This window comes from Anser brachyrhynchus, assembly GCF_964034855.1.
Source record: "Anser brachyrhynchus genome assembly, chromosome: 1".
In the NCBI taxonomy this organism is placed as follows: domain Eukaryota; kingdom Metazoa; phylum Chordata; class Aves; order Anseriformes; family Anatidae; genus Anser; species Anser brachyrhynchus.
Genome location: NC_137694.1, coordinates 96879145 through 96902696, shown reverse-complemented (window position 1 = coordinate 96902696; position 23552 = coordinate 96879145). Strand labels below are relative to the sequence as shown.

Sequence of the window (23552 nt, the reverse complement as noted above, 5' to 3'; positions counted from 1 at the left end):
CTGTATATGTTTGCAGAAAAGACTATGCTGACATACATGAGAACTTGAAAGAGAAATTGGTTGGAAAGTGAAGCAAAATTGGGTTTCACTGGAGAACTCCCAGAAAGCAAACAAATAGGAAAAAGGGGAGCAGGAGGCAGAAACAATAGAGTTAAAAAGCAATAACTCCTAAACGTCAGAGCTGTTACTGACACAGATGGGGAAATGCACTTCTCACAGCGCTGTTTTTTATTCAGCCAGTGCCTGTTTAATGGGAGGAAGGAGAAAGACAAGACTGGGGATCGCAAGGGAGCTGGGCAGCGTGAAGGAAAGAGTTAAGGCTGGAGTCACCCTCTCTGAAGTGCTCTGTGATGCTGTGCAGTGTTTCAGCCCCCAGAGCCTTCCTCCTCCTCCTCCCTCCGTGTGTCAGAGTAGGGAGGAGGCGGGTTCTGCTGAGCTGTTAAATCCTGAGTGAAGTTTCCCCCATTTCCAGTGGCCACCGTTGTCTGAGGCTGGTTCGGAGCAGGGCTGGGGTTACCCTGACATTTCTGGGACCATAGCCAGCCAAGAAGGGAAGGAGAAGAAAAGATGAGAGTTTTACAACTTGCTTTTGTCTGAGTGTGGAGAAAGGGGAACGGGAAGCGTCCTTTTTTTTTTCAAACATCACATTCCTGTGTTTTTCTTCAGCCTGGAAAATATATTAATGCTGGTGCTTTCCTTTCTGGAAACAAAGGAGCTAAACTGGACTGAGGAAGCAAGGAGTGGGAAGGAGGCTTGGGGAAGTTTAAAAGAGAGGGACTCAGAGCAGCTGGGAGTTCCCTTTCCTTAAATGAAATCTCTGCCTGTGTGGGTAACCGGCACAGAAAGAAGCCAGACCTGCAGGTAAATGGAGAAGCAGAGATCCCAAAGGAAACTTCCACTCACCTCGTCCCACTTGTCGAGAAGGTGAAGAAAAAAAAGAAAGTTAAAAGATACACAAGTAGACGGACGGGCTCTGGGACTTGCTGGGCTGCATAAGGATAAATCACTGAGCAGCAGCAAAGCTGTATGGCATTGCTCTCCTTTTAAAGGAAAAAGACGTGAAACCTCATCTCGGGAAGGGGAAGTTCCCTGGGAGTGTAAGTCTTAAGTCAAACTCTTGGCTTTCTCTTCTATATACTGGACCCTTTCTCTTGTGTGTATTTGCATGTTTGTATGTGAGAGTGTGAGAGAGAGAAAGAAGGATGTGGATCACAGTGTCCTTTTGGACAGAGTCATGTTACAGACGGATGATCTCATTTTGCATAAAATGATCCATTTTGTGCTTTCCCCAAAACAACCTGTAAACTATAAAACCACCAGGGCAGGACTGAGGTGTAACTAGCACCCTTAAATCACTGAAACTACCCAGCCTCTGTTTTGTGGTTGTTGTTTTGTTTTAATCACTTGTGCAAGATATCATCATACTGTTAACATCTAACTTTTTCTCCTCCTCCTCCCCGCAAGCGGATTGCACAATGAACTGGAGGCCAGCTCTCAGCTTAGCCCTGCTGTGGGCAGCGTGGCTAGTTTGCGGCTCTGAGAAGACGGGGAGGCTAGCAGAGAGAGGGAGCCATGGAGCTAGGAAAGTACCTCTGGCTTACAGGGCTCCAAGCAGCCTCCTGAGAAGGTCTGGAGCATCCCCGAGGAATCTGAGCCTGAATCCGCAACACCCTGTCACCAAGAGGGATTCTTCAGCACCTCCAAAGGCACCTGCCAGTCTCCTGAAAGAAGAAGCACGTTCCCACCCCAGGGGCATGGGCACCAGAACAAGACGGATACAGAGACTCACAGCTGCAGCCAAATACTCCAAATCCGAGATGATTAAGGATGAAGGGGTATCTACTGCCACACAGTCACGGGTGGCACGCTTCCCTTCGGGGTCAAGTTCCCCCAATGTCCTGGCCAGCTTTGCTGGGAAAAACCGGGTGTGGGTGATTTCTGCGCCCCACGCCTCAGAAGGCTACTACCGGCTCATGATGAGCCTGCTGAAAAATGATGTTTACTGTGAGCTGGCTGAGAGGCACATCCAGCAGATTGTGTTGTTCCACGAAGAAGGGGAAGAAGGGGGAAAAGTCAGAAGGATAACCAATGAAGGAAAAATCCTGGAACAGCCACTAGATCCTGCCCTCATCCCTAAGCTCATGAGCTTCCTGAAACTGGAAAAGGGGAAGTTTGGCATGGTGCTGTTGAAGAAAACTCTGCAGGTGGAGGAAAGGTACCCTTATCCAGTCAGGCTAGAGGCCATGTATGAAGTCATTGACCAGAACCCCATCAGAAAAATTGAGAAGATGAGGCAGAAGGGCTTCATACAGACTTGCAAAGCAGCTGGGGTGGAGGGACAAGTGGTTGAGGAAGGCAATAATGGGGGCAGCACCCAACCTACCCCTGGCGGTGGACATGTCCAGGTGTCAGCAAGGAAGGAGGAGCCAAGAAGGAGCAACAACCAGCTGACAAGGACCAAAACTGTGAGGAAACCAATGACAACCACTGTGGCTACTCCTCTGCCCACAGTAAGGACCACTACCCTCCCTACCACCACCACAACCACCCGGGCCACAACCCGCGCAGTGACAACAGCAAGCAGGCCTACAACAACGACCACCCCCCTCCCCACCACGCAGAGGACCTGGACCACAAAGTCACATACGACCACGGAGTACCACAGGCCGCCGGCAGCCCCTGAGACTACCACGCCGCGCATCGCGGCCTCTGAGGACTTCTACTCTCCTGTGTGGAAGGCAAACCGCAGGGACCGGCAGCGCGGCCACTCAGAGAAACAGCCGGTGGCCACACGAAAACCAAGCAAAGGTGGCCGCCATGAGAGTTTCACAGAAGTCCCTACAGCCCCCTCGGTGCACTACACGAAGGCAAGCGTGAGTAGGTTTAAAGATAACCGAACGGACAGGAAGGACTACAACCACAGGGACCTGAATGTCACACCAGGGCAACACAAGCCAACCAAGACTAAACCACCAAAAAAGAAGACCCAAGAAAAGATACTGAGCAATGAATATGAAGATAAATATGACCCGAGCAAGCCCGCTAGTCCCCATTTAGAGGAGGAGATTGCAGTGGGAAGCGTTCCTTCAAAGAAAGGAAAAGAGTCAAAGAAGCATGAGCGAATGGATAAACCTGAGAAGAAGAAGAAGAAGGACAAGCTGCAGAAGAGTGAGAAGCAGTCCAGGAAGGACAAAGCTGAGAAAAAGAGCAAGCAGGACAAAGACCGTAGCAAGAAAAGCAAGAAGGGGAGCAGGACAGAGAATGAGGATTTCCCCAAGCCCAACAAGAAGCCTTTCTTACAGCCTCCCAGGAAATCAGTGACTGACCTCCTGGAATATTTTGAAGGCAAAAGGCGGCTCATTGTAAGTAACTTGTTCATCTGAATCTTATTTCATAAATGAAGTCATGTCTCCCTCCTAGTAGGAAAATCACAAACAAAAAGTTTATGGTGCTTTTGTATTATTCTTTTTTGTTGAGTTTAAGAAGTCAAACCTCTAGACCTCGAGGATCATTTCCAACAAAGAAGCTTTTGTGGCCTCATGTTGGAAATCCTAAGCGCAGTATGAACATATTTCAGACAGGAATTAGGCTAAAACCTTTTCCCAGCCTCTTCCCATAGGCTGCCAAATAGCCATCAGATTATTTTGTTTCCAATGGATATGTAGGTGTCAGGATCTGTACAGTTATGATCGATAAAATGAAGGTCCAGCGTGGATTACATCCGCTCATCACTTTGGGGTAATTGCCAATGTTACCACATTTCAGTGCTCAGCACATCCCGCCAGCTGGCACACCTGGTTTGTATTGGTGCTGGTGTCCTAAAACTGGAAGCAAGCCACGTGTACTTGGCAGTACAAGTGCATGGCTGATGGAGAATATGCACAAAGGCATATGAGCAGATGCCTTGAGGTAGGATTGTTACATTTCCCATTATTTCTCATGGGAATTTGGCATTCACATCCCCTAGATATCTTCAGAGATCGCATACAAACTTTATTTTTTTCCCCCTGCTGTTTTTATTAAACTATAACTCTATGGTAAGCTTTCAAGTCTTAGAAAGTCAGCATGGTCTGGAGTTACTTCTCCCAGGGTTTAAGAGTGTTGTATGTTTTTCCAACTACTTATCTAAAAAAACACTTCACCTGGGACAGGAAACAGTTTTAGCTGTAGTACAAATGTTTTTCCTGGCAGATGGCACATACCCTGAAAGGTACACTTTGAAAAATAGTTATTTAAAAATATTATTATAGGAGCTGGTTTCTTGCAATTATTTCACTGCAAGCTGGCCTCTTTGATAATTATTGTCCAACTGTCAGTGTCACAACATAGTTTTGACTGTGATGCCCCATATTCCAATACAAATAGCTAAGATGCCAAGCCAAGATTTCAACCCCTGGAATTTAATTAATCATTCTGCTGATGATTAACAAACCTGAGCAGAATCCAAATTTCTTCTTCCCCTCCCCACTCTTCCAGCTGTAGGGGCTGTGCAGAGCTAGCAGCTATGAGTGAAGAGCTATATATTTGAAAAATTTGAACTTGACTGAATTTTGCTAATATTGCCTATTAGTTACAAGTTAACCAATAGTTACCCAAACCAAAAGCTGAGAGAGAAAAACTGCAAGGAAGTTTGGGATCTTAGCCATGTATCTCAATGTTGTGGCTTCCAAGAATATGTGCAGCATCATGACAAATAAAAACAAATATGAAATATGCCAAAAGCAGAGCTTACAGATGTCAGACTGTGAATTCATTACACCAACACAGTCCTAGAAAGTTAAAGGCTGGTATGAAATTTGAACCTTCTGATACTAGGCCACCTCTCAGCTGGATCTCCAAGAGAAGAGTTGCACAATCTCAGGCTGTCAGATCAGAACTCACTGGGGAGAAATGATAATACCACGCTGCACTTTATTTCTCCAGTATCTAATACAACCCTCAGCCTGCTTGCCCTGAAGTTTCCTGAAGGATAGGTTTGATCTGAACAACAGTAAAAGCAGTGGCTGAAGCCTGCCGTCTCTTTTCCAGGGACAAAGAACTTTCCAATACTTTAAATACATATACATGCCTATTTGCATCCCTTCTGATCAAACTATTCAGTTCCCTTAGGATAAGTCCTTCCAGCTGGATGAACTCTGCCATTCATGAGTCTTCAAACTCCCTTGCTAAAGAATTTGCCCACACTGCTCCAGAAGTGGCTCTACCTGAGCTATTCCCCGTTGCATTGCTATGCTATTGTCTTTCAGCCTCTTTAGGAGACTGGCTCCTAAGGACATCATTTCAGTCCTCTCCCAGTACAAGAGAATTTGGAGAGACACACGCTTTTAAGTCCTATGCATCACTATGGATTTCAGACCGCAGATTTAAGTGGGCATTTCAAAAATCTGGAATTCTGAAGGCTAATCTGGGTTAAGTTCAATTAATGACAGATATAGGACCCAGCTACAAAAACTGAAAAAGCATACGGGACCTGCAGCCCCATCCCTCTATGTTGTTTTGTTGTTGTTGCAGTCTTACTTATTTTGAGAAGTCTTGGCTTAGTGATTTTGTTTATTTTTCTGTAGTGATGAAATGCAGGCGGATGGTTTATATATAACACTTATACACACATGCACATAGATGCACACCCATATGCACATACACACACATGCATGCAAATGCATGTAGATAAAATATATATACTGCCTGGGTTAAAACAGTCCTATAACAAAGCTTTGATATGAAGCTTGCTTTGCCTCTTAAATGTTCCCTGCTTTATTCTACAAGGCTCGATGAAGTAGGTCTAATTCAGACTTCACTGTGTGCTCCTACTTACGGCCTCTGAAACTAAAAGGACAATACAAACCCGTAGTCTGGTTTTAATCTCAGTCCTCAAATTATTTTCACAATCCTTTTTTTATTTGAAGTATTTCTGTGCAATTTAAATGCAATGTATTACATGCAATGGCCCAGAAATCGAATCTTCTTTGTGCCCGATTCTCATTCACTCTCATGTCCCAGTGCTATAGCTATGCCAGGGGGCCTTTCTATAAACTAGAGTCAGATCTTTTAAGCCAATAAATGCCTCCTACATTTCAGTGCATTGATGAACTGGATTTATAAGGAGAGTATCATAAAAATTAGCCTTCAGGCACTACAAGCTTAAGAGGGTAGCTAGGAGACAACTGCACCTGATACAGACTGAAGCATAAGTTTGCAATTGAAGGATTCTGGTGATTATTTATGACCCAAAACCATAAAATTCAGATTCCAACTCCCTTCGTGTTTGGGGGACTGGTGGTAGGCACTTGATTGCAGTTCACTGACACAAGTTAGGATGTTTATGTTGCTAGAGCTGGGGCTTTCCTCCCCACCTTCTGCTGGAAACTGCTGCATAGACTCCTACATACACACCTTCTTTGGGATGTTTGAATCCTAGTCACTGATGAAGGATCTGAGTTGTGTGCTTTACAATTTTTAAGTCTCTGTTAGGAGACTTTGAAATGAATAGAGTACTATAGAGTTATATAAGTATTCATGAAGCCCTAGTTGTATTTGCACCGTGATAGCCAAAATATCCACGAGGAGCCCTGCCTGGAACTTGGGACAAGGCCAGGGTGGCTGCCATGTTCCCAGTGCTCCCGCTGTGAGCGAGGGGGGGAATCCTAGATTTGTTACACCCCTGAAGCCCTGGCAAGGCAAGGGATAATAGGAGGGTACATGGTTTTCTGTAAAACCCAGTGCCATTTCTTCTACCAGTACTGTGGAGAGGCAGAAGAGCTGGTGCCACCAGCTGGCCATGCCTCCTATGGCTCTCCTGTGACTGCCTGAACACCTTTGGGACAGGCCTGGGCCTAAATGTACACTACAAACACAAGCACAATAAAGTTACAGAGCACCCAACAGCTCCATGGAAAATAAATCCCAGTTCGCAAGCAGTGCCTAGTTCTCCTTCAGTGAAATAGTCACCTGTTTCATTCCTTATATTAAACAAGCTCTTTTTTCTCTGCCACCAACCAGCTGATCACGACTCCCAAGGCAGACAACAACATGTACGTTCAGCAGCGAGATGAATACCTGGAGAGCTTCTGCAAGATGGCAACGAGGAAAATCTCAGTCATTACAATTTTTGGCACCATGAACAACAGCAGCATGAAAATTGACCACTTCCAGCTAGGTTCCATTTTTTTTTTACTATTTTCTTTCCACCTTGCGGGCACAATAGCAGATAGCAAAGGGAGAAATTTCCCCAGCTTGGGTCAAGATCTAAGCAAGACTATTTGTTGTGGTATAGCAACACTTTCAAACCCATTCTTCCTCTTCCATGCTGACTACCCCCACTTCGTATTTACGTAAGTGCCTCTGGTATTTTCCATGCTTGGTCTTCCAGTGCTGTAACTTGAGCACCTTCAGCTTTCTTTGTGGGAATTTATAAAACCAGTAGAACAGTCAAACTGTGAAAAGGCCTAAAAATGTGATGAGGGCATGGGACAGAAGGTGGAAGTTAGGCTCAGTTCTACCAATAACTTGAATATCAACCTCACTGTCTAACTAAATGGCTGTCCTAACACAACTCCACCATTGGTTTTTGCAGGATGCCTGCCATGGGTGGCTATATACTTGCTAGCATGTTTTAAACAGTGTTTAAAGAAACTGGCTGTTGTCATGAAGGAGAGGAGGCTGGGGACAGAAGAGACTGAAGGGAAATTTTTGAGATTATATTCAGAACTTGGCCCAAGCTAATCCTGTTTTGAAATTCAATATTGTTACCTCCCTGTCCTGCCATGTAACATTTTCTTACACCTTTTCTCTCCTTACAAAGATGTGGAAAAAGACGAATTTTGTGGAGGCACACTAAACCCAGGACAGAGAGAGAAGTGTGCTAGGTAGACCCCTTGCAGTGAGTTCTTTTTCTTCCCAGGATCAGTTTTCTAGGCCTAACAGCTGATTTTGAGATGTTCACAAAGTGAGTATTCTCCACAGGAGAGGCCCAGGCACATTTTCCCTTTTCTGCTAGTAAAGAGGTAGGAGATTCCAGCCATAGCCTCTAGGTATTTACAACCTTACAAATTTGCACCAGCATACCTGATTATTAAAAGGTTTACCATTTTAATTCCTACAGCCTCTCTTTACCCTTAAAGCAAGACACCCATTGGTGTGACTGCTAATTGCTGGCTATCACAAAGAAATTAACCTTTGGAGGCACTGTAAATCAGAGTATGCAGGTCTTGCAAGGTAGCTCACTCAGACTTCTCTAGTACTACTTTCTTTACGTACACATTCCCGTATCTACAGATGGCACAGAACATCTACCTCTCTGAGGTAGCTTTGAAAACAACTGTTGTCGGTGGTCAGGTCCCAGGGAAACACCAACCAAAGCCAGTAAGAACCTTTCCTTTCCTTACGGCAGGGTTTGGACAAAGACTTCAGGTCCAAGTCCAGCAAAGCACTTAAGCTTAGGTATCTCTTGAAGCATGTAAACAGTCCTGTTGCTGTCTGCATCTAAAGGTTAATACCAGCTTAAGTGCTTTGCTGGACCAAAGCAAAGGAATAGTATAAGAGCTACTCACTTTGCTTATAATTCACCACATCTTTCCTCTGGAAGTTTATTTGGTTTTACCAGACCTTGGGAAGAGATGTGAGATGGAATGGAAAGCTCAGGACCACATGATGCTCCCATCAACCGTCTCTTTCGGGGTATTTCAGGTCTGGCATACAACCGGCCAGAAAATTACAGAACTATGCCTGGCTTCCAGCCATGCCTCTAACACTCTCAGAGGGGACCTAATTGGAGAGCAGCAGACTTGTGTCCCTGAACAACAGGGAGTCACATATCCAGCCAGAACACCCATTCGTGCGCCTCCTTGACAAATCTGGAGTGGCACAGGATTTTCCACATCAGGCCAAGGTTTCTCAAGGTCACTTTCTGTGTACCTAGACCAATCTGTCTGTCAGTGGACTGTTTAGGTTTATATATAGCTCCAGACTGGCTAATAAACAGACATTCAGTCTGTCATAGACCATGTCAGAGCGACGGGCCCTTTCAGCCTGTTTCAAACTTAACTTACACCCAAATTTTCCCCAAACCACACAAATGTGTGTAACAGAGGAAATCTCATAGGAGGAATTAACTTGTTAAAGAAAAGCGGGAGACAGTGGGGTGTAAGTTAAACTTTACATGAAAGCTCACCTTACATATTTGCTCAGAATGCCTGATCATGAACTTTTAAAAAGTTTAATTAATGCAAACACCTTTCTATTCTTCCTCCCTTTCTCCTCTGCCCTTCCTGTTTGCATGGCCTCTTCATGGCTCAACCTCTGTCAGCACAAACATTTTGTTCTAACAAACATTTTGTTCCCAGTATTTATGCTGTAGTGAGAAGCCTTAGCACCCAGCATGACAGGGTCTACTTACCCCAGTCCTAAGTCTTGGGACTTGCTGTGCTAGTGAACTATAAATGACAAAAACAGGAAGACCCATAGAAAAGACTTTTCACCTGAAATTTCAAATACATTTAGAAGCAGTTAATGAAAGAGCTTATTAATGCTGTTTGGACTAGATCAGCTCATCCTGAAACCAAAGAGCATTTCCCAGTTTCCCACTGGAATGACAGAAAAGCTGAGAACTCAGTGCAGAGTTCTCTTCACCCCAAGTTGTCCTTTTGGTCTCTTTCCCCAACTCCTGGGAACTGGGCTTTAGTGAACTAAGCAGCAGCTACAGGCTAGAACACACCCACCCCATAACCAAAGCTAGCACCCAACCTATTAGGCCACTGGACTGCCACAGCAAATTGCTGAACTTCTCTGCAACCTCATTTGAATTATTTCTAAAGAGTAACTCATCTTCCCATGTCTAGCTGCTAAAGATGTACAGAGAAAAGCTTCTACTCTTTCCGTGACCTTTCCAGGAACAGCAAGGAGAAGATTTTGGTAGTAGCAGAAAGTCCTAACTCTGTTGTTACTTAGACTGACCCCACAGGTCTGTTATGACAGTGGAGGATGGGGACAAGTAGTTAACTGGAAAAATATTAGATTTTTAGTTTAATTTCTTTTTTGACTCCCTAGAAGTCACTTCCAAGTTTGCAAAGCAAGCCAGTCCTTGTGGCTTTTTTTCCATTAAAAAAATATATATTTTTTTCTCTATCATTCTTGTAATTTAATTTTCTTTACACTCTGTTGAAAGGCAATCTCCCAGCAGTGCAACTTGAGTGCTATCTTCATGCTGATATCTACAGTCTTTAAAGCAGAATAATGCCATGGGTCAATTGGTGTAAAATACTGCACCACAGTTGTTTTTCAATGTGTTCACACCAATTCCTCTTACATTATTCTACCTCCATACAGGCCAATTGGATAGTTCTGATTTTGCTTTGGGAGAAAATTGCAGGCATAAATATGAAATTTTAGTCTCTGTTTTAATAGTCATGCTTGATATTAGTAAGATGCAAATCTTGTTTATGAAGCACTGATGCATGATTTACAGATGTTTTAAAAAGCGAATAACCAATTAGTACATCCAGCAACACATCTAATGTGGAATTTATAACACTGCCTGTAATTCTTTACAAAACTTTCAACTGAGGTACATAAACCCATGTACAACCATATAAATTATGCCTACAGCATGATTACTTACTATAACCAAAGTGCAACATTTGCTGTTTTGTTTTGTTTTTCTGTAAGAAGCGGGTCCAAGGTATGAAACCTAAAGGGCAGTTTCTTATTCAAACGTCTTCCCAAAGATGTAATTCAGAAGATTCATCCAGCCTATTACACTGATTAGACCTACTGCAAAATTTGAATCAGATCAATATGCTCCTGGAAGCTGTGGATGTGTAGAAAATAGTTTAAAATTCCATATTGTTTAACGAGTCAAATATTGTCAAAATATACAACATTTGTTCTTGAAAAAGTATTTTCTGCTGCTGTATGCTCAACTCAGATGAGTTCATCTCATGTCTGTTTGCTGGTGAATAACGGTGGGGCAGGGGATGGGAAAGTTGGGCCTCTGGATCCCAGCTCTTGACCGGCTGTGGTGTCTCTGTTTGACTTCAGGCAGGTCACTTACGCCACGGCTGGGATTGTTAAGTGTGGATATGAATATTTATAACCCAGAGCTGTCATAGGGCATAAACAAGTAACATTTGCAGACAGCTCTCTGGCCCCCAGGTGACAGGGTGCTTCATTTCACTTTTTGTGTGACTTAGCCTGTCTTTAGCTTTCCAGGCACACAGTTTCATACAGAGGCCAGTTCCAGCATTGTCACAGTTGTACAGTGCTGTGCTGGATGCTGAGCCGATGACATGGAGGCTTTCAGGACTTGGCCCTAATGCACTCTGGCTCTAAGGGAAGTAAGGAACCTCATTACCTCCACAGGCTTGTCTTGTACACGTTTCAAATCTCTGTCATATGTCACACAGCTCTAACTTTGCAAATGTATACTGAGAATTTCTTTTGGTATTTGCCACCAAATTATGGCAAATCATTTGAAAATGGTGAAATGGGCAAAATTTTGGAGTGATCAGATTAGTGAATTTTCATGTTAAGCATAGGAAAAGAGGCATAAAGTTTTGAGTTAGTTAAAAATCTTTTCAAATATTTGGTTCTTATCCATTTGAATAACTTGGGGATTTAATAACTCTGTAATTTTCAAAATGAAATTACAGTCTGCTTTTTTTCCAAGCCTGTCCAAATGTTTTCTTAGGGTAGAGCAATGAGTATATACAAAATCATTGTCAAAATTACGTTTTTTCCCGTTAGGTTACTAGAATGGGAAATTAACATCAGCAAGCAGTTGGAGGAGTGCCACAGCAGGGTATTTGTGGAGACCTAAAGAGCTAGAGCTGCAGTATTCAAGATACATTAAACAGTTTCTGGTTTCTTGTAGTCACTAAACATCCCCTGTCATTTTTTAAGACTGGAAGGCACTCTAGAGTCCTGGCCAACCTTAAGCTGTTCTAACTATATTTTACTGACCCAAATTCTCTATGCTGTTTCATTTGGATGTGGTGCTTTCCAGCTCCTGTCCTAAACTGTCAAACAGTTTCTATTTTCTACTGCAGAAGTGGCTGCATTTCAGGAGCTGGAGAAATGATTAACACATGCATATAAATGTATAAATACGCCTAAAACTTCTTTCCAGAAAAGAGAAGGCAACTAACAAAAGTAGAAAAGTTGAATGCTGTAGTACATATGCCCTAGGGTAAACTGATTTTCTGAAAATACTGGGATTAAAACCCGGCAGCTAAAAGCCACAGTGCCATAGTGGTGATTTTGAAGATCTTGCCAGTGCAGTGGGAAGAGGGCTTCTGGAAGATGAATCTCCCCCTTTATTTCAGGGTGAAATTGAAGTCAGCATTCTGTGCAATTCCATGACTATTTTTATTTCTACTGTTTTGTATTAAGATAATGAAAAGCCCATGAAAGTGATAGAGGATGAAGATCTTGTGGATCAGCAGCTTATCAGTGAGCTGAGGAAAGAGTATGGGATGACCTACAATGACTTCTTCATGGTGCTGACGGATACTGACATGAAGGTCAAGGTGAGGGTTTTGACTACTGGAAAGAAAAGACATTGGAAAATATGAAAAAAAAAGAAAAAGGAAATTATAGGCTTGCATGTCAGGCACATAAGAGAGTGATGCAGAACTTTGTCATTGCTGGGCGACAAGAAAAAGGACAGTAAGAGAAATTTTCAGGAATTAGATAAGTATCTTCATGTTCTGCAGATGGGGGATTTCAGGAATTGTGGTTTTCTGCTGGGATGGTAAGTTGACGCCACAAGGACAGGCTAGTAGTCTCTGGCAGGGGTTTTTAAATGCAGTATATGGTGTCCTAAAACAGCATGGTTGCTCAACAAGATGACAACATATTGTATATGGACAATGCTCTAGCTGAAGGGCCCTACAAAAGAATATATTGACAATTTGTTGCCTGCAACGGCCTGCCCTTATCACATTGGACAAGTACTCACAATATGCCACTTCCAAAGAAGAGTCTGACTGCTAAAATAAAGAGTATTTCCATGATTTATAATCTGTTTTAGGCCTTGTTACCTGTGTGTAAATGGGGATATTTTAATCTCTGTATATCCTGCTGTGCTGTGATACATGCAAAATGACTGCTACTGTGTGCATCCTTTCTCCATTTGTTCTTCTTGCTTAACAGCAATACTATGAAGTACCTATAGCAATGAAGTCTGTGTTCGATTTGATCGACACCTTCCAGTCAAGAATTAAAGACATGGAAAGACAGAAAAAAGAGGGCATTGTCTGCAAAGAAGATAAAAAGCAATCCCTTGAGAGCTTCTTATCGAGGTATTACCTTCTGCTCTTATGTGTTGCTAGTTCCAATAATTTCTGTTTTACTGAAAAAATACCTATCCAACTACTTTTACAATTTTTAATACAGATTTCTTCGTATTAACAGTAATAAGCAAGTACAGAGATGCAGCCACAGCAGAATGCACTCTTGCACAGAGCACTAGGAGTCAATATGCATGTTGTATTTCCTGACTGACTGCACATTTTTTGGACACTAACTTTCTGTATCTTGGTTCCCCCACCATGACATGGAGATAACACTGATTTGCATTAGAATGGCAAATAAGGATTAATTCACAGATGTCAGCTCAGTGTTTTGAATGAAGCACAGTGTTGATATTTCAACCATCAACCATGACAGTCACATTAATCCCATTCTAATCCCTTTCATGTAGCTTGAATCAGTAATTAATTCTCTGTAACTTCCTTCTTATCTGGCTTGAGATAACAGTTGGTCTTTGCCAGTATTAGTCATACATCGTATTAGAGGTCTTGCAGATGTCTCTTGTAAAATGTCTGAGACCTTCTGTAGCAAGACAGTTTTGTTTATGCAGTCTCTATATGCTGTGTTACTGCTCTACCTGTGAGACCTGAATACTGGGAAATAAACATGTCTGGACTGTGGGAAGATTCAGATCCAAAGAACAGCTGTGCAGCTATGGCCCTCTCTGTTAAAGGGTAATTTACATGAAATTAGGGCTACCTCATCAGTCCAGGCTTTACCTGCTACTACTGCATCCTCCTCACCTAATATCAAAATCCTTGGGGGGTACACTTTTAATGCCAGATGGCTATGCAAATAATTGAGACAGCATGATGTGTTACGACTTGAGGGCGAATGGAGCAACAGGCAAATGAATAGGTTGCTGGTTCATAAACATTTTAAAATTCGATGGCCACTTCAATGAAAAGAGAACATTTAAGATGTACCCCACCCTCCTCACCACCTCCTGTTTAGGTCTCAGTGATTCATCCCCAAGACCACCGAGAAGAACCACAGTTTGGAAACAGCTGCCCAACACAAGAAAGGGCTTGTATGCTAGAAAGTGGCAGCTCCCAAACCCTTCTTAGCTTGCAAACAGCCCCAGTAATAAACACGCTAGAAAAACAGGCAGGAAAAATGCAGAGTGGTACATCTATAAACAGAACTGCCACTGCACAGAATACATCTGCTGTCTGTGAAATAGACATCAGGCTTTAAGTATCGGGTGGACTTCACTAGCCAGGGTAACTGGCCAGATTCCCAGCAAGATTCATTCCAGCTTCGTCCACGATTATCTTCCCAGCTGAGCAAGGGTCCTGGCATCATCTCCGTGGTGTTGCTCATTTGGGAGGTCAGTTATAATAATGCAAACGTTGTTCTTAAAAACACTGGCTGGAGTGAAAGAAGACTGAGGGCTGGAGTGAAAGAAGACTGAGAGCTGGAGCTCACTTGAGTAATGCTTAAAAGCCACGTGTACCAGCAGGAGATCCTTGAGTTTTTGGGGAGGGAGTCTTCCTGTAGCCCCAAGACACTGGCTGTGGTGCTCTGGGCTCACAAGACAGAAGGGGGTGCAAAATAAGGTGGAAGTGGAAGAACAGGGTGTACACAGGGTAGGATCTGGCACATTTGCCAGGACAGTATAGGCCTGTGTGCTCAGATGTCAGGAATAAGGCATAAATCTGTACATTAGTATCAGTAAACTAACAGCTGTGAAGGGCCAACTAAATTAATTTCTCAGTACAATGTGACCCCAAACAAGCACACCAGGTATTAGGCTTGCCTGGGGCAGGAGGATAGACTGCTTGAATGATTTTCAAACCTTTTCAGCTCTGTGCGTCTACAAAGCAGATGTTCAAAACATAGAAAGTCATCATTAGAGTATCTTAAAGCAGCTCACAGGTAAAACGTTATTCTGATTTATGCCCTAGACAAAATGTGATCCAACGTTTGTAGTCCCAGTCTTTGTTTATAGGCAGCCAGGTGTTTTTGCTATACGAAATACCACAAAGATTTTTTCACCCACTTTCAGAATAATAAGAATTTCTCCCTCTTTTCTTCACATAATAGATATGACTCTTAATGCTCCTCATTGCTTATACACATACCCATGTTTCTTACTTGTTCCTCCTGGACAAGATTAAAATTGGGGAGCTTTGCTTTTCAAGCATTTGCTCTTTTAATTATAAAAATACAAGCAGCATCAGTCAGTCAACAAGACAAAGAATTAGCCAGAAGCATCCTCTGCTCTTTCAGCAATTTCTTCGGTGACTTTGAGCAAGTCCCACCTTATTTCCTGCTTCTCTCTAGTGGAACAGTGTTGATCCATTAGCCTTTATTTTGTGATCTTCATTTGGTGCTGCGGAAAGGCAGGCTATTATTGTAACAGGGTAACATCTGCATCCATTTAAAACATCATTTCCTGCTATAAAAATATCCCTGCAGCTTTGCAAATTCCTATAAATCTGATTTATTTAGGTTTAGTGGAGAAGTACCTTTATTCAAAAAAGCGGTTGTTTGGAGAATATTAAATAACTCTGCAGTTAGAATTTTTAAAGGCTTCAAGTGTCCCTATGGCATCACCTTCCTTTGAGGGTGAAGGTGATACTCAGTGCACAAGTTTGGTTAGATGAGACATCCCATATTAAAGGAAAATATTGTCCTATGGATGGCTTATATACTCGCAGGCTCATGCTGCCACATATATGTAAACAAGCTTAGATTTAAAAACACACTAAAGGTATTTCGAGTGAATGCGGTAAAGAAGAAAAAGAGGTCAGTGACTATTTACACAGAAGTATGAGTTATGTCTGAAATGAAGATACACCCTAATTCCCAGACAACCCTTGGACTGCAAAATCACTGAGCAGTTCCAGGAGCAGCGAATGACATAAAAGCTAAAGTGTCTAGTGAGAAATTCTACAGGAATCTTTTTTTGCACTTGAATACACAATTCTCAGTAGTGTTATATCTACCAAAGGTGGCTCAGAGCAAAGATCATCAGCTTTGCAGTGTTTGTTTGGCCAAACTGCGGCAAAACTGCAGATGCTTTGAGTTCTGGAGCTGTAAAATTTCAAACAGGCTTTATCCTCTCCCAGTGATGGATGGAACTGGGAAGATCTCCCACCCAGCTGTTACTCGGAAGCTGTGAGAGGTATCACGTATCTCAGCCCACACAGCACAGGAACGCTGAGGGCACTCGAGTCACGTGTTGTGATGGTTCCCTGTTGCACTCCTTTCTCTTTCCAGGTTCCGATGGAGAAGGCGGCTTGTGGTGATTTCTGCTCCCAGTGATGAGGACTGGGCTTATTCCCAGCAGCTCGCTGCTCTGAGCGGACAGGCCTGTAATTTTGGTGAGTCAAAGGAAATAATATTCTTGCTCCCCAAAACCACATCCTTCCTGGTGATGTGATGGATTCCTTTGCTCAAGTCTGACACTAGACAATCCGAGGAGTCCGACAACTGGAAAGTTTGCTGTAGCTACTCCAAATATAATTGGAAAATACTGTGCTAAGCAGGTAACACAATGCACTGTGACAGCTAACACCACTAAACCAAATGTTCCCTAGAATCCTTTGTGTGAAGCAGAAAGGTTAGCACTCTGAAGCTTATCTTCAGGCTTATACTTCAGAAAATCAGTAATGCAACCACTTCGGCTTGCATATTTTCTTTTTCCTATTGCACAAATAAATGATGCAATGCTTTGGGATCCTCTGCAGATCCTTATAGCCATCTCAGACCTAGGTCAGGTATCAGGGAGATGCATGAATGTCAGCTGTTTTTTTCCTTTTCTTTCCTGCTCCATTTCCTACGCCTGTAAAAAATCTTAAAGGAAGCTACTTCAACCCAGTAACAATCTTTTTGGCCCCTTAACCAGGTACTTAAGATCCAGCTAAATGGTCAGTGGAGAGACAGAATGGACCAGGTCCTATTCCAAAGCCATTATTGCAATACATTATAATTATGCCCAAAAAGAGATTTGCAGTGTCACTGCTACACTGTCTGCTTATTCATAATCACCTGGCTTTCATTTGGAGTTTCAGCATCATCTTATTTAGTAGCTACCAAAGTAAACTGTGACATGGACCACTGGTAAAATCCTTTCTGAAGAACACAGCACGACCATAAGTTAATTCCATCTGCCCTTTGCTAAGGAGAGTCTTAAGGAGATCCAGTGAGTTGCTAAACCATTTATTCTCAATGTTTTTTCTTAACGAAGTGATGTTTCCAAACATCTTATCTCCAAGTTGTAAAAACAGTTACATCAAAGATTTTGTAGATCATATAGACTCTTGTTCATGAGCAGTTTCTACAGCCCCTAAGGTCTTCAAAGCAGAGGCAACAGACCAAGCCGTGCGCAGTGAACAAATGAAATAAGTGAATGCCTGTCCCAAACCATTCACTGCAGTGACCTGTGGTGATGATATCGCCTCTAAGTACTTTCCTGCTGTGTGGATGACAAGTAAGAACTTTACTGGTGAACAAAACAGTGCAGAGACATTCTGAATTTGGGGGTGGCTTCTGCAGTTTACTTGTATGTCTAATGTTTGTATCCCTATGGTACAGAATGACATCAAGTGCTGTTGTCTTTAGGACAAACAACTCTTTTTCATGGAGGACTGCTGAGACTGGCTGCTAATTCAGCAAGCATAAACCTAGCTGATTAAACTGAAATCTGCCCAAGACTGTGCATAAAGATTGGGTCTCACTCAAAATCTCCTTCATTTCCTCCACAGGTCTACGCCATATAACTATCCTCAAATTGCTAGGAGTTGGAGAAGATATCGGCGGTGTCTTAGAGTTGTATCCAATTAATGGTAAGTGACCGTTTCCAGTTTCTTCAGTACGACCCATGAAGGGCATTATGCAGAATTCAGTGTTTCTTTGCTGTGATTTCTTTAGAGGGATTGATATGACTGGGATTATAATGTGTTTTTTGTTTGTTTGTTTGTTTTCTGAAACAAACAACAAACAAACAAACAAAAGAAGGCACACAAGCAAACAACAAGCTTTCTTGGCGTAACTGTGCTAAACATTATATTGATTCTTCAGAGTAGAAAAGCCCAAAGATGATCTGGAAGGCATCTCCTATCTTTATCTTCCACGTAGACATACAATCACAAGTATAATCCTCTGCCTGCACTGCTATCAATGACAAAGAAATGTTCATGTATTTTCCATGCTCTAGAGTTTGCAAAGTTTATAGAACATACACCTAGCAGATTCTCTTTTATCACAGAATCACAGAATCGTCTAGGTTGGAAGAGACCTCCAAGATCATCTAGTCCAACCTCTGACCTAACACTAACGAGACCTCCACTAAACCATATCACTAAGGACTACATCTAAACATCTTTTAAAGACCTCCAGGGATGGCGACTCAACCACCTCCCTGGGCAGCCCATTCCAATGCCTAACAACCCTTTCAGTAAAGAAGTTCTTCCTAACATCCAACCTAAACCTCCCCTGGCGCAACTTTAGCTCATTCCCCCTCGTCCTGTTACCAGGCACGTGGGAGAATAGACCAACCCCCACCTCTCTACAGCCTCCTTTAAGTTACCTACAGAGAGTGATGAGGTCTCCCCTGAGCCTCCTCTTCTCCAGGCTAAACAATCCCAGCTCCCTCAGCCGCTCCTCGTAAGACTTGTTCTCCAGACCCCTCACCAGCTTCGTTGCCCTTCTCTGGACTCTCTTGAGCACCTCCATGTCCTTCTTGTAGCGAGGGGCCCAAAACTGAACACAGTTTTATGGGTCCATCGCTCATCTTCCTTTGCACTTGCAACCCTGCAAGTTAATTCAGGTAGTTATTTTTAGGAGAACTCACTGTCAGGAGAATTTCAGGGTACATTTCGAAGGCTACGTGTTCCTCTACTACCTAATCCCAACGACTATCTCTGTCAGTAGAGATATGAGGACAAGAAACAGCTTATTCATTCCATCGCCATTTTTACAACACTGTACATGAAAGCATCTCAGTCTTTCTAGCCCCATACAGATACAAGTCCAGGCCTAAGAAAGCCTAAAAACAGAAAAAGCAGGTCTGATACTTCTTTCTTCAACGCCCTTGTATCCATTTACTTTTCACTGAAGAACTTTATCACCTTAGTCCTACATGCTAAGTAGCCCTCCCCACATCTCTTCAATGTATTTTTCTAATTTCCCTTTGAATTCACTTTATCTTCTAGCACCTATACCTACCTGCAGAAGCTTTGCAGATCTACAACACACCTTTTATTTCTACTGAACGTGACCCTTATATAGCTTTATTTCATACACCTTTCCTCTTGTGTGGGTAAACAGTTAATCCCTATCCATCTCTGCAGTAGCATTCATAATTCTGTAGACCTCCCCCCAGCCCATTTGTTTTACAGACTAGTCTTGACTGACTTGGTCATTTCTCATACAGAACCTATCCAAGCCTATGATTATCCTTATTGCTTTTCTCTGTTGTGTTTTTTTTTTTTCCAGTTATTCAAGGTTAGAGAATCATAATTGTGTGCAGTGTTCAAGATGAACACAAGCAATAGGTTTTAATGATAGTCTCTTTTCTTTTTTGTGTTACTTTCCTTATAGCTTCTAACATCTGTGTTGACTTTTGGTGATTAGTGACCTTTCAAGGAACTACCTTTCATAACCCTAAACTCTATTCTAGAACAGCACTAGTCCCAGCACAGGCAACTATGAACTTCACTGGTTACCTCCCCCCACTCCAGGAAATGATTATATATTATTCCTACCTTGCTTCTGCCTTCCAACCATATTATCAAAGTTTCTTTTGAAGTCTTCTGGAAATCTGCATTGCCTGTATCAGCCAGACCACCTTTAGCTATCTGATTGCTGATCTCCTTTGGGGAACCTCAACAAGTTTGTAAGCACAAAGCCACTTCATAAGAGACCTGTTACTAAGCCAACTCTCTCTGTAGGTGTCCACTGATTCTAGTTGTCTTATACTTTCTACCTGCTTACTCAGTACAAGCTTCATGCTTAAAAGCCCAGAGTTCACCAAATCTGCACCAGAACATATGTTTTTAAAGTGGGCATGGCATCTCCCACATCCCATAATTCACACATAATTCAGGTTTAAGACTGAAGCTCCATACTAACATTAATGACTCAGAAAATTTATCCCGCAATTCTCCACACAATCACATTTTAATTCTAGTGGTTTCTTTCAGTGTGACTATTGTTGACATATGCCTTCTGCATACATGAACTGTGACTCAAGCCGCATAGGAGTCAAAGATATACATGCGTGTTGGGTGAGGAAAAGGTGTGTTACACCACAGCAGCTTCAGCCTAGAGGAGAAAGACAAATTTACTAACCCTAACAAAACTGTTAAAAATACAGCTTTGGTTTCTGTGCAGCTGCCTTGCATTTCAGAACCAGGAAATCCTAATCTGCAAATAATAAGAATCTTATATTGCCAGCTATTGGACTGTATCCTATCTCACACTACAAATTCACTTAGCTACTAAAAATGTTGCCTAACCAAAATGTCAATGCTGTTTTATGTAATCGCTTTCTAGGAAGCTCTACTGTAGACCGAGAAGACATCCCAGCTAATTTGGTGAAAGACATTCGAAATTACTTCCAAATTAGCCCAGAATATTTCTCCATGCTTCTAGTCGGGAAAGACGGAAACGTCAAATCCTGGTATCCTTCTCCAATGTGGTCCATGGCAATCGTGTACGACCTGATCGACTCCATGCAGCTTCGGCGACAGGAGATGACAATTCAGCAATCACTCGGCATGCAGTGCCCAGACGACGAGTATGGTGGGTATGGTTACCATAGCTATCACCAGGGATACCAGGAAGGTTATCAAGATGACTACCGTCACCATGGAAGTTACCACCATGGATATCCGTACTGAAAAGAGCAACTTAGCCTCTGACTGCCCCGTGCCTGTCTTCTAATAGCTATCCAAGCAATAGGTGGCCAGTTGCAGAAAGTTTTTCCAGGCCACCTAGATATCCATGCCTCCTCCTTCCACTGTTCAGTCAAGGGACTTTGGTCATTTGCCTTCTCAAAAATGCAGAAGCCTTTACAGTGAAGCAACTCAAACCAGTAGTATTGAAGCTTTAAACAATAAAGACTCCTTTATATTTTTAATCCTTTATAAACAAAGGGCATCAGCAGTTGCTGTTTGTTTGCATTAAAACCAAACAAAATGTCCCTGCAGCCTCAGTCCATGGACAATACTACAGGGCAGGAAACAAACTGTCCAACAAATACTGCAATGCTCTTTGTAATATTTTTTCTAAGGAGAAAAAAATATTTATTGGAAAGTGAGAATTTTGCATTGTACCGATGAAGACAAGCAAAGAATCACACTGCAGGACTTTCCCGAAAAAAGGAAATGTTAACAAAGTAGCATGTGGCAGGTTCTTTAAGAATAATAATAAAAATTCGTTTTAAATAGCTTGTCTAAAAAGATAGCAACCCTTCTACAATGCATCAGCATTGTAGTTAGCTGACTTTGCCAATGAAAGTAAGAATTTATGGCTATGGCAGGACTCATTCCAATACAATACAATGTAAAGTTCTCTTGAAGTCAAAGCTTGCTGCATGGCCATTAATTCTTTTAATTGGGGTTCCTGTTCTTTTAGGTCCTGCCTACCTGGCAGTTAATGAGAGCTAAGTGGAAACACCAACCATACAGTATTGTCTGAAATACAGAAAACTGAGAAGTATTATTTTCCATCAGAAAAAAAGGAAACATTCTCATTCACATATTTTAAATGAGTTGTAACTAGCTCTCTATAGTAATGTTCTTCAGTAAACTATTGCTCTAAACTTCAAATTTCTTTCTACCTCTTCTCGTACCCTCCCCCATAAAAAAAATCTGGACTAAATGTTTATAGAATTGTTTGGGTATAATTTGATTTGCTACTAAACCAGCTGTATTTCCGCCATGTTTTCTGAAATGATTTTCTTCTCCCTTCTCCTTGGTGCCTTTGGGCACTGGATCTGTTGCACCATCCTACTCCACTGAAATCAGCTGCAGGAACTCCATGTGCAGCCATGCCTCCAATACCATTTTGGTTAGCTTTCTAAACATGAAAGACCCATTGGCAAGATTAAGCAATATCTTGAAGTGATGGCATCATGTAAACCTTCGTAGTGGCACAGTGTTCACTTCTAATGTTTAGGACACACCTGACCATGCACATTTCTTTTTTATAATCTGTGACATGGGTGCACATGCCATGCATGGATGCATGCACCTCTCATGCACATGGGCAACAGGTCACTCATTAGGTTCTGTCATCACAGCAGCAACACTGGAACATGTACATGCTACAGCTCAAAACTGACCAGAGCATGCTCCACAATGTGAGATTTATCATTTTACTGTTCTTTTTTTTTTTCCTCTCCTTTGCTTTTTTCAGCTGTGGGGTAGTTGATTTTTTTTTTTGTATTTATTTTTGAGGGGAGGGGGCAGTAAAATGACACAAAACTGAGTAAAGCAACAGATTCACCCAAAAGCAGACGCTTTCCTCAGAAACTTAGTCATAAAAAGTGAGACCCTGCTTGCCTTTAAAATGTTAGAGAGGCAGACAGATGTCAAGGGGTCACAGGGCCTTGTCAGTTCTTCCTTGGCAGTACAGTCACCCTCCACGCCACCTGGTCTAGGCAGCACAAGATACAGTTCATCTTACCACTCTTGGGTTTGTGACTGGAGCTAACTGGGGGGAACGTAGGCTTTTGACAGACCCATTTTGAGAGGACTGCTGCCTGCAGAGTGCTTCCAAGTATTCCTTTATCTACAGCACTTCCACAGCTGAAAGCAGTGGACAGAGAAATTAAAAAAAAAAAAATTAGGAGGAGTGATAAAAAAAGAATCACAGAACCGAAAGGTTTCCAGAAGAAAGATAAAGTCCCATAGGTTAGTTTCAGGAAACAAGTACTTACTGTATCAGTGTATTAAGGTCAGCTGCCTAATTGTCTTTGCCTAAAGCAAAAGCAGAGGAAAGAGTACCTAGCAGTCACCTCCTTTAAACAAAAGGATGAACTCCTCTGGATTTTCTCTCAGGTGTTCATTTCAACTTTCCTGTAATCTTGTTTTTCCATACAAAGTACTTAAATGAAAGCCCTTTTAACTCACATTACAAAACATCAAACCTAAATGTCCTGTACTGAGCAGGAGGAGACAGTTAACTAACAAAACAGAGAGCAACGCTTAATCCAAATGGCTTTTTTTTTTTTTTTGAATATTTATAAAATTTGCGGAAGACTCATTATGATTCTGGTGCTGATTTCTGCCTTG

The 23552-nt window shown here is 42.3% G+C and overlaps 1 protein-coding gene across 1 annotated transcript; it reads left to right on the top strand.

The window, feature by feature from the left end:
• Positions 1–359: 359 nt before the first annotated feature.
• CCDC80 (coiled-coil domain containing 80) lies at positions 360–22137 on the top strand. Its single transcript, XM_080566130.1, has 8 exons — positions 360–1097; positions 1465–3362; positions 7000–7156; positions 12385–12521; positions 13147–13295; positions 16531–16634; positions 18018–18098; positions 20809–22137. The coding sequence occupies exons 2-8, from the start codon at positions 1476–1478 to the stop codon at positions 21153–21155; spliced, it is 2862 nt and encodes a 953-aa protein (XP_080422256.1). The 5' UTR covers positions 360–1097; positions 1465–1475; the 3' UTR covers positions 21156–22137.
• The last annotated feature ends 1415 nt before the right edge of the window (positions 22138–23552 follow it).

What these genes read in the sequence shown, in the direction of transcription:
- CCDC80 (XM_080566130.1), top strand. Translation starts at nt 1,476, where the DNA reads ATGAACTGGAGGCCAGCTCTCAGCTTAGCCCTGCTGTGGGCAGCGTGG. An exon ending in ATACTGACATGAAGGTCAAG is followed by an intron (nt 12,522 to 13,146) that starts GTGAGGGTTTTG and finishes CTTGCTTAACAG; the next exon opens with CAATACTATGAAGTACCTAT. An exon ending in CGGACAGGCCTGTAATTTTG is followed by an intron (nt 16,635 to 18,017) that starts GTGAGTCAAAGG and finishes TTTCCTCCACAG; the next exon opens with GTCTACGCCATATAACTATC.